This window comes from Pezoporus flaviventris, unplaced genomic scaffold, assembly GCF_033815535.1.
Source record: "Pezoporus flaviventris isolate CSIRO_AGI_PZ_B2104156 unplaced genomic scaffold, CSIRO_AGI_Pfla_v1 ptg000031l, whole genome shotgun sequence".
In the NCBI taxonomy this organism is placed as follows: Eukaryota; Metazoa; Chordata; class Aves; order Psittaciformes; family Psittacidae; genus Pezoporus; species Pezoporus flaviventris.
In genome coordinates this window covers 28,250,764-28,265,956 of record NW_026892579.1, presented here as the reverse complement: position 1 = coordinate 28,265,956, position 15,193 = coordinate 28,250,764, and the positions used below count along the sequence as shown (strand labels likewise).

At 34.5% G+C, this 15,193-nt stretch overlaps 1 protein-coding gene across 7 annotated transcripts in view; it reads left to right on the top strand.

Moving 5' to 3' along the window:
* Positions 1–15,193, top strand: part of PHF3 (PHD finger protein 3) — a 51,187-nt gene that overhangs the window by 25,058 nt on the left and 10,936 nt on the right. For 6 of the 7 annotated variants that reach the window (XM_061460549.1, XM_061460551.1, XM_061460550.1 and 3 more), the window contains 5 exons: positions 8,977–9,304; positions 10,470–10,647; positions 12,309–12,459; positions 12,574–12,730; positions 13,721–13,837. In XM_061460549.1, coding sequence (XP_061316533.1) covers positions 8,977–9,304; positions 10,470–10,647; positions 12,309–12,459; positions 12,574–12,730; positions 13,721–13,837 — 931 coding nt within the window. Of the gene's footprint in view, positions 1–8,687; positions 8,872–8,976; positions 9,305–10,469; positions 10,648–12,308; positions 12,460–12,573; positions 12,731–13,720; positions 13,838–15,193 lie in introns of those variants that run through there. The other variant, XM_061460554.1, reaches the window with a different exon arrangement.

Below are 15,193 nucleotides of genomic sequence, written 5' to 3'. Positions count from 1 at the left end.
ACCTGATTTAAGGGGCACTCGGGCTTAGTTCTGTGTGATTTTGTGCTTTTATTTTTTTGTTCTCATTTTTTTGTTTGGTTTTGGTTTTTTGGATTTTTTTTTTGTTTGTTTGTGTTGTTTTTTTTTTTTTTATGGTTCTTTTGTTAGGGCTGTCCCTTTACCATTTGGGCCTCTATAGCAGTGTTTAATTTTATGTTATAATATTGCTTAAGTCTGTGCTCTTTGCATTTCCTTAGTTTTTATTATCTCATGTATTACTACAATGGTAGAAGTATATAGCCTGTGTTTCAATGAGTTGTTCAGAAAGGCTGCTTCATGACATGAAAATGTTTATGTGGATATTTTTAAAGCAAAATATGCTTATTTGGGGTTTAAACTGCTTTCTTAATGTCAGTCTTGTTTTTTTGTTTGGTGATGATTTTTTTGTTGTTGTTTCGTTGTTCTTGTTTGATTTGTTTTTAACGTTTGTTACAAAACTGCTGGCAACCAGCAGTTTCAGGAGAAAAGGAACAGATTTGCTAAATGTAAAAATATACAGAATTTCTGTATATAGACTGTGACTGAGACACACTAGTAGAAGTGAGGAAGCTTGCAGTATTGAGCCTCGTGCTTAATAATAGAAGACTTAAGATTGTCATTCCAGCACTTTTTACCATCACTATTCTAAAAAATGTTTTAATTTGTTCACGTTATTTTTATTTTGTAGCTGTATGCTGCAAATAAAAACTCAAACTTTTCAGATTCATTTGATGACATGGAGATATACAAAAGGAACCAGAACTTGTATCTCAAGTGCCTTAGCATTTTGTATGTGTTTAATTATTAGTGCAAGAGCAAGGAAATGTTTTTAGTATAGTGCAATAGAAAAAAAATCTTAACACGAATTTCACTTTTATCCCTTGGAAAAACATCAAAACTATCAATATTGAGTGTATGGATATGGGGGTTTCATTCGCTCTGTGGATTGCCTTTCTAGGAATTTTTGTTTCCCTTTTCTGCCAGCCTGGCTGGTCAGTTTCCTGTATGTTTTTTTTTTTTTTATTCTTTTATCTGATCATTGCATAGGAGAGAGGAGAAAGTGCAAGACACAAGTATTGTCAAATGACAGTAAGTTCAACAAATGTCAAAGCCAGAGCTAAGATCTGAAACATTTGTGATTTTGTCCTGCTTTATGGTTATTTGAACTTTGGAGATTTTAACAGTGCTCTGGTAAAATTGACCAGAAAAAGAAGTTGAACTGAAGTTGCAACCTCAAGTTTGGAAATAACGTGCATGTGAGCTTTGTAGTACGTCATGTTAATGTAACACATTTAGAATTCAGGCTGCAAATTAATTGTCACTGGAATGTTTTTGTATTCCCTACAAAAAATGAAAAACTGGTAGCTTGCTGTAAATGTAATAGTAAGCTGGGAAAATTGATTTGGGTTGAAGATGTGGAGATGTGTTGGAGGTGGTTTCATCAGCTTTGTTTGTGAGCAGAATCACCAAAGGGGGATGCTTACATAGGCCTTTCACACCCCCAGAGTAAACTTACTGTGCCTGCTGAAAGAGTCAAAGTATGCTTACCTTGCACTGCCAGTGCAATGGATTTGGCTGTAAAAGGAGAAACCCTTTTTAAAAAACGTGACTTGCATGATCAAAAGAAGTTTACAAGTTAGAACGTGTCTTGATTTTTAAGAGGCAATATTTTTTTTTTTCTTTTCCTGTTAATTGCATTCTTTAGCACCTGAGCTTTAAACAATGGCTATTCATACTTTGTTTTCCACTTGTCTTGATGCTTATAAGCTGGAACCAACATAACAGGGTTTTTTTGTATCTTCATTACCCAAAGTGGGTAAGCAGTGTTTGGCTTTAGAACTGTTTCAGTCTGTTGGCTTGATGTATGTTGATTTGCCTTCAGAGATTTACCCTTATAACAAAAAATTGTACTTTCATGTGAAAACTAAACCAATTTTTTGGGGGGGCAAGTCAGATAACTATGGTGTAGCTTTGTACTTAGTAATTTCCAGCATATCTGAAAGTAGGTTTTTTGTTTGCTTTTGTTCCAGTGCAAAGTTTGAATTATTGCTGTTACTCATTATAGTATTGCTTTCAATTTCTTTGACTTTGCCATTGTATCGTATTGCTGTTAGATGTTTTCTTATCAGCTAATATAAATCATACATCTAGATTTTCATTGATCTGTAGATGAAACGTGTATGGATATGCATATCACATAAATGTTACAGACTGAAGTTACTACCTCAACTTCTTGATGAGTTCATGCAATGCTGAAAAGAATAAGTCTTGTCACAAACAGTTATTTTTCTGAAAACAGATTGAAGGTGTTTAGAGACAGTTAAAGAAAAAAACAATTTTATTTCTTGACATAGAACTAAGTGAAGGTCATAGCTCTGCCGGCATTGAGTAATCTACTGATGTAAGATTTCTTCTTGTATGCCTTATATGTCCCCTTCCAATGTAAAGGCTCCTATTACAAATTTCTCCAGTTTTCACCATATACGTTCAATTTATCTGCAGGCTGGAGAGCTGAACTAATTTCTTTTTTGTACAGATAGACAAAGCCTAACTAATGTTTTGCAGATTGTCTCCCTTGCCTTCACCAAGTCTTGTTCAATCGAAGAAGTTCCACCAAATTCCAGTTAATAATTCATAGTACTTAACTTGAGATGCTCTGTTTCTAAGCAAATTTTCTAGAAAGCATTGTGTCACCAAGAAAATTTGTATCTTTAATTTGTTGCTGTTATTTTGTGTTTTCCTGTTTGTTTTTGTTTTGCTGTTGCTTGGGATTTGATCATGCAGTTTCTGTGGTTGTACACAAACTGGCCTTCTCAGAGCTCACAGAAAAATTAAGTGATGCAGAACCAGAGTTTTACTCTGCTTTAATATGGAGGAAAAGTTAGCAATATAGTAAAAGGCAGTTTGCTGGAAAGTGCAGGAGTTGATTTAGTAAAGATTCAGTATTCCTGATCTCTTGCATATGCATAGCCACTAAAAAGTTTCTGCACAGCTGTTATACAGAAAATTACTTTGTCTTATGGGTGAAGTTAAAAAAGAAACCTTAAAACTGCTTTTTCCTTTTGTAAACATCGTTGGGGTATTTGTTTTTTCAAAGTAGTGCTCATACTTCAGTAAACTATTTTGAAATCAGGCAATCATGTAATTTTCATAGCCAGTACAAAAGAGAATGGCTAAGAAAGGAGATTAATGCTCCAAATTTAAAACCACCCTTAAATTAAGTGTGCATATTTTTTCAGGGTGGGTGCATATAAAAGCAACTGAATCATTGTGACAACACTTCAGAAGAAACAGTCATTAGAATAATTATGATGCCTCAGTTCTAGTACACCTTTATTGGATAGTATATTTTATACTGCACATTATGCAAGATGTCATCAGTTTACAGTCATGGATGATGCTTTTAAGTTTTCTGCCCCTGTTACTGCTTTCTTCCACTGTGAAAGCCTTGCAACATTAAAAGCTATCAACTGTGTAACAGCTGTAGAAAAACTGTATGACCGTATAAACAAAATCACATTGTAATGTATAATTAGTGAATGGAAGGACTCAACTGTGGTTTGTATTTACAGCAGTGTCATTTTATTAGTAGATTTTTATAAAGATTATATTACTGTGCTTCAGTACAGGTAGGATTATTATTAACACCATTAGGGATTCAAGCAAATGGATATCATGAGTTGTCTAAGATGCATAGTTTGAGAGAGAGAGAGAGAGAGAGATATATATGTATATATGCAGTTAGAGAATGTACAGTCCTGATCCTGCAAAGATGCATAATGTGTATAGAACCCTCTGGTAGTGGAGCTTCCCTTAATGATTTTTTTTTTTTAAATATGGGTTTGTTATTAATGTTAGGAGATGTACCATTTTTGTCAGGGTTTTGGAAAGTTCAGTGATTTTGTTTTTCCTATTATTGGGCATGTTTCATGCATTTACCTTTAGTTCAAAGAGCAGAGGGTTGTTTGTTTCCTTTTTGGAGAGGTTCATTTAACATAAAAAACTAAAATTATGCTTTTGCAGAAAAAAAGAAACTTACATAAAAGATGGGCTATTGGAAATTAATATTAAAAAAAGTTTGCAGCATATTTTTCCTATGCTGCAAATTTTGTGCAAAGAGATATACTGATGGTGTTTCTTTGAAGATAAGTTGTTCTCGTTAGATCAAAACCTGGCAGTTCATGTCACCTGTACTAGACTTGTACATGAGCAGTTTCTCTTCTTTGCTTTTTGTGCATGTTCTCTGTCAAGGTAATGCAGTTTTTCGTTTTGGCCCTTTTTTTTTTTTGGCAAACACTTGTTTCACTTCAGCTGTGAATCAAGCCCATGCTACTTCACTAACGTGGACCATAAATGCTGCTAAACCTGTTACAAATATCTTACTACTAGTAACGTCTGTATTAGCTGAAGAAATAATTCCATGTAGTATCTGCTTTAACGTTGACTAGCATCGGTGCAGCCAAGATGCAGTTGTAACGTTAATACAACTTTACAATAGATGTTATGGAAGATAGATGAATAGTGCCATTAATGGGGGAGAAAATGCAGACATGAGACATGCTTTAAATACTTAAGTTCTTTAAAAGTGTGTGAACGGTAGTTTTACTCCTCTTAGGTGTGTTTTTTGTCTAGGGTGTCATTTTGAATAGTTTGGCCTGACTTTTTTTGAGATTTGAGTCCTGTTAACAGTGTTTTCCCAAATGCAAAGGACTAAAGAGAAGCAATTCTTTCTGAAGTAAATTATTTTCTTACATTATCTTAGAATGCCCTCACTGAACTATTCTGACAGCTTCCAATTTTTTGTATTTTATTTCATTAATAATTATAGCTTTATAACAAACAACTGTTTTATTAATACGATGGTTTCTGCCCATTTTAATTGTAAAATCTTATTTCATAGTAATGGATATTTCTGAAAACTTGCTTTTAATACATAAATAGAATGGTTTTTACATACATTTAATGTACATACATTTAAACAGTGGCTTCTATATTTTGAAGGTAAATCATCCAAGCCTGAGTTTTTTATCTAACAGATGAATTTAATTTAATACAAATAACACACCAAACAAAATCTTGCAATCCTAAGAGAGGTTGTGGAAAATTTGCATTATTTATCTCTTTTTATATATCATCCATTACTTTCTAATTTTAAGGTACATTTTTTCATGCCAATGCATGGATTACCAAGAGGATTCTTTAAAGAAATGAAACAGTAACATATTGTATGCAAAGGTCCCAATGTACTATAGTACTCTTTGCTGTCACCTGTCAGCTCTTTTTAATTTTTTTCTTAAAGTCTGGTTTTATATTCAAGTCCAGTGAAAACAATTCTGTTATTTAACATGGCATGATTTAACATTTTAAAAGACATTTTTCTTTCTCTTTCAGCTTTACATCTTCCAATCCAGCCTTACAACATGGGTAAAACTCCTGCACTTCAAACTTGAAGCAATCTACAATCAGAAACTTTGGTGTTTTCATAGTCCAAGATATCAGAACCTCTTCAGTCACAACTTTGACAGCTGTGCAAGAGGACATCCTTGATACTTCAAGCCAGGCTTCAGTTTCCCTTGACTTCCCTTTTTAGTTTTTAAGCATTGCCCATTACCCAATTATAATTGCTGTTACAAATCATAATTATGTTTTTTGTGCAGTTACATGGAACAGATAAAAATGTAAAAGTGGCCTTATGGTAAAAAGGATTATTTACATTACTGGTATAAAAATCGGTGTGTTCTCTTCCATCCTCAGAAATTGTAGTCTTTTAGTTGACTAGTGTGAAAATATAAGTAGAAATAGTGAAGTTTTTAGGCAGGCAGCACTGGTATTCTTATTACCATTTTGTATAACTAGGTTCAAGCAAGACAAGACAATTGTAAACACTACATTCTGTTTTATAGTACAGGCTTCATGGACATTTCCAGATTCTCTTTGTAGTCCTAGTTTCTGAATTCTGAAGCTTTATTGTGTGTGTTTAAATATAGTGTAATTGAAATCTTATTGTGAAGACTGGAATGAAGGCAAATAGATATTCCACCTCAATAGTTTGCCTAAGGTGGTTTGAATTACATCTGTCTGTCTTGGTGTATTCTTAGTGAAAAATGATCTTTTTGAGCTCAGTTCATTACCAAGGGGGGGGGGGGGGCTTTTTTTTTTTTGGTTTTTTGTTTTTTGTTTTTTTTTTTGATAGACCTGAAAATAAAGATATAAGACTGGATGCCTATCCTGGTGCTTTAATTATATCATACACCATCACACATAGTGTGTGTGAGCTAAACTGAAAAATTACGTGTGCTGTCAATTTAAAGTTGAAGGTATGCAGCATCTTGTGTATGTTAGTCTCTGCAGTTAATCTCTTTTCTGCAAATTTAGTCTATTTTCTAAATATTAATGAAAATCTTGTTTTGGTTGCCAAGTGTTGCAATCTAGCTTTCTCATTTAACAAAATAGTCTCCAATGCTTGAATTTCAAACTGGGGAAAAATACATACATTTTAAATAAAAATCCAAGTAGCAGTTGTGGCTTCAAGATGGTGTATTCTTGGTTTGCTTTTATTTTTGACTGAAAGTCATTCATTCATTGGTACAGCAAAATACTCTTTAAGCAAGAAGCACTTTACTAATATGCTTTGATTTTTACTTCAGCTCTGCAGAAATTCATTTGGATTTTTTGTAGCCATTTTCAGTGTTTCCAAAGCTTTACTAATAATTTCTTGCAATAATACAAGATACATTTTATATAACACATCCTGTTGTGGATCCTTACAGTTGTGAAATAGGCACTCGTGCTGTATTTTCTGTCATCACGTTTGGCTCCAGCCTCTCAGAAAGGAGCAGTCATCTTTGTGCTGAAATCCCATTGCTTCTATCTTGTTTTCCTGTTGTGTTTTTGGATGCTATGGTATTACTCTGGTAAAACCATTGGAAGCAGTTGTTCCCTAATGTTACCTTTCTTTTAAATTTACTTTGCTGGAACATGGATCTGAAAAGTTTGAGATACTGATAAAACATGAAGGAAGCTCTGCCTTCCTAATTGAAGCTGCTAAGTAGATGGACAGTTTATTGTTTGCTAGTGATAAGTAGTACCACAAATGTACTTGAAGCTCAGGGGGGGGAAAAAAAAAAGAAAAAATGATAAAATAGTTTGTGAAGAAAACTGGATTGAAACCTTCTCCTTCAAGTCTAGCAAACAGCATCACAGGCCAGTGAAGCTGGAAATGACTTTGTTCTCAAGCTGCTTGAGTTTTAAAACTTCTCAGACTTGTTTTGCATCAAAAGATTATTTACTTCAGCAGAATTTATTCCTAATTTATTTTGGTAAGCAAGGACACAATATAACCACAACATGCTATTCTCATTTCAAACATCTGCTGTTAGATAGTAAGATTTTCATCTCTTGAGATACCAGTATTTCTTGACTACAATACTTGCATCAAACCATCTGCAGTGTTCATTTGCAGTTCTGGAGAAAGAAAGTTCCTCTAAGCACGTTGTGTAGTGTTTATATGGTTTTGCAAAGTAGGTAAGTCAGCAGATGGCAGACTCTAGCCTGAATAGGAACATACATAAATTAGGAATCATTTTCCTTAGACTCATCTTATGAAAGAGATTTATAGGCTATTGGATTAAAGGCACAGGGTTTGCAGGTCAGTGTATTTAGCTTCTGGCTTATATTGCTGAAACAACCAGCATTTTATGAATTACTATGTAAGTATAAAACAAAAGCAAACCCAGGGATATAAAAGGAAAAAGAGAATGGATAGTGCAAGAGATCTTCCTAGATCATTTGAAAGCAGATCTTTAGTAATGATGCCAGTTTATAAGAAAGGATTTAAAAAAAAAAAAAAAAAAAATCATTACTGCCATATAAGTGTCCTGGAATCGCTTTATTGAGGGGTCAACCTATGTGACTTTGAAATTTCACATCCCTCCCAAATTGTTCCACTGGCAATTGTACCTATCAGTGCAAGTATGTACTAGTGATACTTAAGGAAGTTTTCAAAATGCTTCCACAAAATAATCAGAAATTGTAGCTTTATTTTAGGCCAAGTTATCTTTACTTTGAAAATACTATCTGTACCTAAAGTTACTTTTACTATTAAAGTAATGAAGGACTTGAAGTACCTCTGAGATGAAGGGTGTCCTTTGGTGTTTGAAACATCCTTTAAATAGCTATTAGCTCTCAATAACATAGCAACCCAAAAGTGGCATGTACGTTGTTTAAAACAAACCAGTCACTGCAAGCTAGACAGATACAGTTGAAGGCTCCTGGTTCCATATTCACCAGTAAAAAGGAATTTTCTGTAAGTATTTCAGTAATAATGGTCTAAGGAATGTGATGTAAAAATAGCAACTAGTTTAGAATAGCTTGATGTTGTTGCATTTGTCATATTTTCAGAATGCTTAAATATCTTACTGATATGGAAGACTGCAGTAGGTATGGTGCAGTGGGTAGGATGGTGAGTGATTGTATTTGAAGGAAGTAAAGGGTAATAGGACTTGGAAGGAACTTTCCAAACCTTTCAAACACAAGTTCACTGGTTTGGAGAGTGTAGGTGTGTTTTTGGCTTTTGGTTTCTGTTTATTTTGGTGGGTTTTGTGGTGGTGGTGGTTTTGGTTTTTTTTTTTTTTTTCCTTAATCCAGTCAGGAATTTTATTTATTTTTCTTTTAATAGTAGTCTGAAAAATCCTGTTGGTAGGATTTGGGGACAGGTTACAAAAACATGAGGTTATGATAGTCTCTTGGACTACGGCAAAAGGCAGAATGGCTTAAAAAGTATTTCTCAGGAATTCTGTGCCATGTCGTAAGGCTGGAGATGGATGTAAAGCTACAAAGAAAATCCCTTCCCAGGTAAGAAAGAATTGTTGAGATGCACAAATCAAGTATGGTATGTTCTGCTCTAATTGTTGTATCTTCTTTGATTGTATGCTGACTTACCTCTTCTTTTTTTTTCAGGTTTATGGTAGGCTGTGGTAGATGTGATGATTGGTTTCATGGTGATTGTGTTGGACTGAGCCTTTCTCAAGCACAGCGGATGGGTGAAGAAGATAAAGAATATGTGTGTGTGAAATGCTGTGCTGAAGAAGACAAAAAAATTGAGTGTTTGGATCAAAGTGTACCAGATAATCAAGTGAAAACTGAAATCCACAGAGAAGAAAAAGAAAGTCAGTGTGAAAAACTGGGGATGTCGAAGCAAACACCTACTTGTAATCTGAATGCAACAACTGAAAAAACAAAGCAAGTGGAGGACACTGGGAAACACAAAGTCAAAATCTTCAGACGGGTGTGTCTAATGCTTAAGATGCTGTTAATTATTGGGGGTAGAAGGAATTTCCTCCTAACCCCCTGCTTTTTAAAATAATCACGTTTCAAACATTTTTGTGAATCTTAATTTCAAATTTCTCCATTATTATTTTCAGAGTTACTTCATTTTCTAACTGGTTTGACTGTTTTTTAAAGATAGTGATAAACTCCTCTTATACTAAGCAGGGTTATGTGCACGTCGTATGCATGTGTGTATATATATCTATACATACTGGTGTATATAGAAAAGGTGAAGAACTTCATGCGTTTTTCTTCAGATTTTCTTCAATTTGCTGTATGATATAAACTGCAGTTGTTTTAAATATATCTAAAGCGAGTCAGGCACTGGCACAGGCTGCCCTGGGAAACTGTTGGCTGCCCTGTCGCTGAAAGTGTGCAAGGCCAGGTTGGATGGGCCTTTGAGCAACCTGGTCTAGTGGAAGAGTGTCTCTGCCCATGGCATAGAGGTTGGAACTAGATGATCTCTAAGGTTCTTTCCAACACAAACCATTCTATGATTCTGGGAATACGAAAACAGTATTTTAGCTTGGCTGTTTCAAGTTCAGTTTACATGCAGAAGAAAATGCCTAACGTTTTAATTGTGGCTTTTCTACTTTCTGTGTGTCTCATATTATTAGCCGAATGATAATTTGCAAGAGCAGTGAGATGGTTTTTGTTACACTTCTTTAGAGGGTTTCAGTATATAGCATATTCCTCATAACTTAATCCAGTAAGCCGTTTTGTTTTTGAGTAGTAGTGTAATTCACATAAGTATTGTGTTTAATTTTGGTTTACATGTGCTTTCTAAACAGAAGTGACTTCCTGTGGTTACGTGGTTAAGGGGTGTTCATTCGTATCCCTGATCTTTTAAAATAACTGAAAACATACTGGTTTTCAACATGGAGTTTAACTGCAAATTGCCTGTTACGTGTTTTCAGCCAATATTTCAAAGTGGCTGTTAAGCAGTACTTTGCAGTAATTTGGGATATTTGGTAACCTTTTAGAAAATACTATACATACATCCAGGGAATTCATTATATGTTTTGACTTAGACTTTAAAAAAAATGTGGAAAATGTGTGGTAATTACATAGTTGTTCATTGAAGCATTCAGTAGCATGCTAACATGTGTAAATGTTTACTTCAGGAGTCAGGTGATGGGAAGAACTTGCCAGAGTCCAGAGACTCGGATATGAAAAAAGGGCAACACATTCCTGCTCGAAAAGGATCACAAACTGCTGTAGTTCCTCGGCGGTCCCCTGAAGACAAAAATGAAAAAATAAGTAAAGAAACCCTTAGTGTGGTTGAAAAGTCCACAAAATCAGGTAGTGAGGTTTGGTAATGTACTTCATGCTGTAATTCGCATAAATGTACAGTGAAGGATAATGACTTTTATAATATTAGTTTTTCAAGTGCAAATAGTGTGAAGTGAAATGAGTCTTTGGCATCTATGAAATAATTCTTCTAAAATATGTTGCTTGAACTAGGAGGTGACAAAAAGATTTTACGATTATGATTTCAGAATATAAATTAATCTAAAAATCCTTTTTAAACGGAGAGATTTGGCAGTCTCATTTAGGACAGTTACTATAAAATTATTAATCAGCACATTTGTCTTAATCTCTTAACTGCTTTGAATTACGCTTATAGTGGAATTGTATATCGCTAATCTTGCCCATAGCCTCCCCTGTGTTTTTGGAGAGTTGAAACTTTGCCAAAATGTTGCTGGCAGGTGGAGGTTTTCCATTTTCCATGCCTCCCTCAGGCTATTAGTTTTAGTCCAGTTCTTCATCCTCCTCTTTCGGAGAAGATAAGCACAAAAATGCATTGAGCAAATAAAGCATTGTTAGAGCTGCTTTAATAAACAAGCCTATTATCTGAATACTTTAAATCACAGTGCAGAATGGCAAACTGGTCTAGGGTCAGTACTACCTTGCTGGCAAGGAGGGGAAAATCAGTAATTTTGATAGGGATCATAGTCAAAATAATGAGAGACTTGATGATCCAACCGCACAGTCTGCCCAACAGAAAAGAAAATCTGTCTTTATTAACTACTTGAAAACACAGTTCATTTGCATGTTGCATGTTTTAAGTTGTACTCAGTGGCTGAAACTAATAATAAAGAAATAGGGTTTTTTTACCATCAAACACATAAGTTAGATATTTATCAAGTCTTCAATTTGTTTCAGTTTTCAGAGCAGAAAGTAAATGAATTAATATTATTTCCCATTGCTTTCATAAATAAAAAGCTACTGCTTTGTATTAATGACATTCACAGGCCGAGACAAGCAAGCTTTCAGTTTACATTCTGAAAATTTAAGTTTGAAGAAACTTGGTTTTTTTTTGCTTTAACAGTTTTAATTTTATTAGAATTTTTCACTATTCATATAATTTGTGACACAAACCTTATAATGGCCTTGTTTAAGAATGTCTGTTGCCTAATCAGAAACTCAGATTATTATAATTGAAATAACTCTGATGGCCAACAGATACAGAAATGCTAAGTTTAATGAAAAATGCTATCTTAATGTAAAATTTGTGATGCTTATAATACATGCTTTCCAGATATTATTTCTCAGTATACTCATTTAAAAATTAATGTATGGCATTACAGAAATTCAGAGTCAAAATTCCCAAGTAAAATCAAGCTAATGAGCACTGGTCATCTTGGTTCAGTGTAGAAGAAAATACCTTTAGTCAAAGAGCAACAGTCCTGTTTGTTTCTTTTAAAGAAGTTTCTTTTGGATTAATCTAATTAAAACAATATCCAAATAAAAAGACAAAACAAAACAACCAAAGAAACAAAGCGACAAAACACCCCCCCCCAAAAAAAAAACAAAAAAAACAACGAAACAGTCCATTCCTTTGCTTTTCCTTGAAGGTCACTTCTTAGCAGTTTAAAAATAAAACTTTATGACATCCTGCAACAGTAAAAGTTTATAGCAGTGGCTTGAGTAGCTTACAGTTTTTAACTGTGTTTTGGTAGGTACTCATGAGAAACAAGAAATTAAGAAAAAGAAAAATGAGAAAGGATCCTTTAGTGCAACACACCTGCCAGCTATGCCAGCTTCCAAACCTTCTGCTGATCAGATAAGACAAAGTGTCAAGCAGTCTCTTAAGGAAATTCTGATGAAAAGGTAAAGATATATATAATTAAAGTATTAAATTACGTTTGTAATAATTTTATTTCAGAAGTCAGAGAAAGTTATTTGGAAGCATTTGGTAATTTTTACCGTTGTGTTCTCTCACAGATTGACAGACTCCAGTTTAAAGATTCCTGAGGAGAGAGCAGCAAAAGTTGCCACAAGGATTGAAAGAGAGTTGTTTTCTTTTTTTCGGGACACTGACTCAAAGTACAAGAACAAATACAGAAGTTTAATGTTCAATCTAAAAGATCCTAAAAATAATGTACGTATTATTTGTCTGTTGTGCTTTACATAAATCCTTTATTTGTTGTAGATTAAAGTCTCCTATGTAGATACATTATTAATCCTTTCAGATTATCTTGTTTGGTTTTGTTTTTTTAACTTTCCTCATCTGTTTGATGTCGTTTGCCTTATGCACATGGTGTTCCTTGTGTTCTTTTTCACCTGTTCCTCATCATTAATTCTTCAACTCCTTGCTCTGAGAGTACTTCTTATGATGGGATTTCAAAATGTAGTAGATACAGCTTGCCTAATGTGTTTGTCTTTATCTCTGATCTGTTGTCTTGGTGTCCCCACCTCCCTCCTTCACCCCCACTCCCAACTTTTGCTGCTTACTGCACATACTTTTGTTTCTGACCTGTAGCTTGTCTCACTGCTTTTTCATACCCACATTTCTCAAGTTTGGTCTTTGCTCTCTTTTCTGCTTTCTTTGAGCCCGTTATTCAGTATCATGCTTCCTCAGCTTCTATCTTTTGTCCTTTTATCAGTTATTCTGATCAAGTCGCTTTGTCTGCAGTATTTTACTATTGAAGTTAGCCAGCTGTAGATTGTATGAGTAGAATAAGTTCTGTCACTGGCTTCTCTTTGCTCATGCTGCTAAATTCTGTGGGTTTTTTTTACCCCAGGAATTTTGTTCAGTCAACAGGCAAAGACATCATCTTAGTACTAACTTCTTTCTGCTGTGTAATACAGGGGAGTTACTGCTGCCATGGGCATAAACTTACCTTCTCTTTTGGAACAGCAGTTAATTATGTGTCTGATCATTAATGTGTATAATGTAGATACAATCTGTTATGTAGAATAGATGTTGCTCTGGAACTGGGCTTTTTATCCTGCAGTGCGAGATAATTACAAAACCACAGTACCCATATAGCTGTACAGAGTATGTTGTTTGATGCTTCTCTGCTTTATTCCCAGCTGCAAGCTGTTTCTGTCTTGATAGCAATAGTGAAGCTTTTCTTCTGTCTTCTAGATATTATTTAAGAAAGTATTGAAAGGAGAGGTTACTCCTGACCATCTAATAAAAATGAGCCCAGAAGAACTGGCTTCCAAAGAACTGGCTGCTTGGAGACAAAGAGAAAACAGACACGTAAGATTTGTCAACTTATATTGTTTATTTCACTGCTTAAGCATAACAAACTTCTACATACACTTAATGTGCAAACAGAAAGAACAGAATCCATGTTTCACAAAGCAACTCTGACTAATCAGGAAGATCTCTATAATTTATTTAGTATTCAAAACCCAAAGGGTTTGTTTGGGCAAAAGTAAAAGAAGTATAGTAAATTCCTGAAAGGGGGAAACCATGTGTTTTCCTTTGTTGTGCAGCTTTGTTGTTTCTTGTTCTTCCTTTCTTCTGTCTCAAGTGTGAAGGCTTCTTTGTCATTATTTCTAACAAGTTTTTAAAGCTCTAGCTGGAGCTTTATAGACACTGGTTTCTTAAAAATGGAGAGAGATCTCTGTGGACAAACCAAACAGAACTGTTGTTTGCAACTTACATACTGATGGAGCATGACAGTTGGCTTGCCGAGAAGCAGACCTGAAGCTGGAAATCTAATCTGCCCCTGTGAAAAGAGTTCAAAGGAGAAAAAAACCCACTCACACCCCAACCCAAAAAAAAACCTCCAACAAAATGAGCAACAATCCCTGACTGCAAAAAAAGGCCCAAACAAGTTTAAAAAACCAAACTCCCCCCAAGAAAACAAACCAAAACAGAAAACCCAAACAAAAAATATGCCACCAAAAAGTCCCCAACAGAGTTTACTAGGTTAGTTTGGGCATTAATTTTCTTGAACCAGGAAGTCTCACTGTATCTGTAGCTGTGTTAACAGCTTAGAAAGACTAACAGGAATATGAGGAGCTATATTATTTTTATAGAACATCCTTTTTTCTTAGTACCCTATTTATTGTGCAGTTAATCCAATTATAGTTAACTGCAGCTGCTCAGAAATGCCTGGTTTATAGCATCAAGTTTTGTAGCTTACCGAATCTGGATTTGTGTTGGTAAAATCTTTTGATATTTGTATGTTGCTTCTTAGAACGGAAAAGCACAAAATTTGGGTAGTGTTAACTGGCATGCATTTTGGTTTTGCTCATCTTATGTAGTACATCTTTATTACACTTTTATAAACATTAATAAAATACTGAAAACAGACCACACAAAACAATATTCCACTGCTGTGAGGAATAGCTTCAAAACAAAAGTGTATGCTGCTTGAAAATTGCTGAAGGGGGTCCTAAATGTTTCAGAGAAATACTTCAAAATTTCTAGAAGTTGAAATGGAATATGGTGTGTGAAACAAATAACAATGTATCATTTGATGGTACTTTTCATTTTATTTAAGCAAGACTTTGAGAGTGCTACATACTAATCTTTTTAAAAGTTTCCCTAGCAATGTTCTAGAGTAACTGTAAGTATTTGGCAGACAGATAAAACAATCATAGA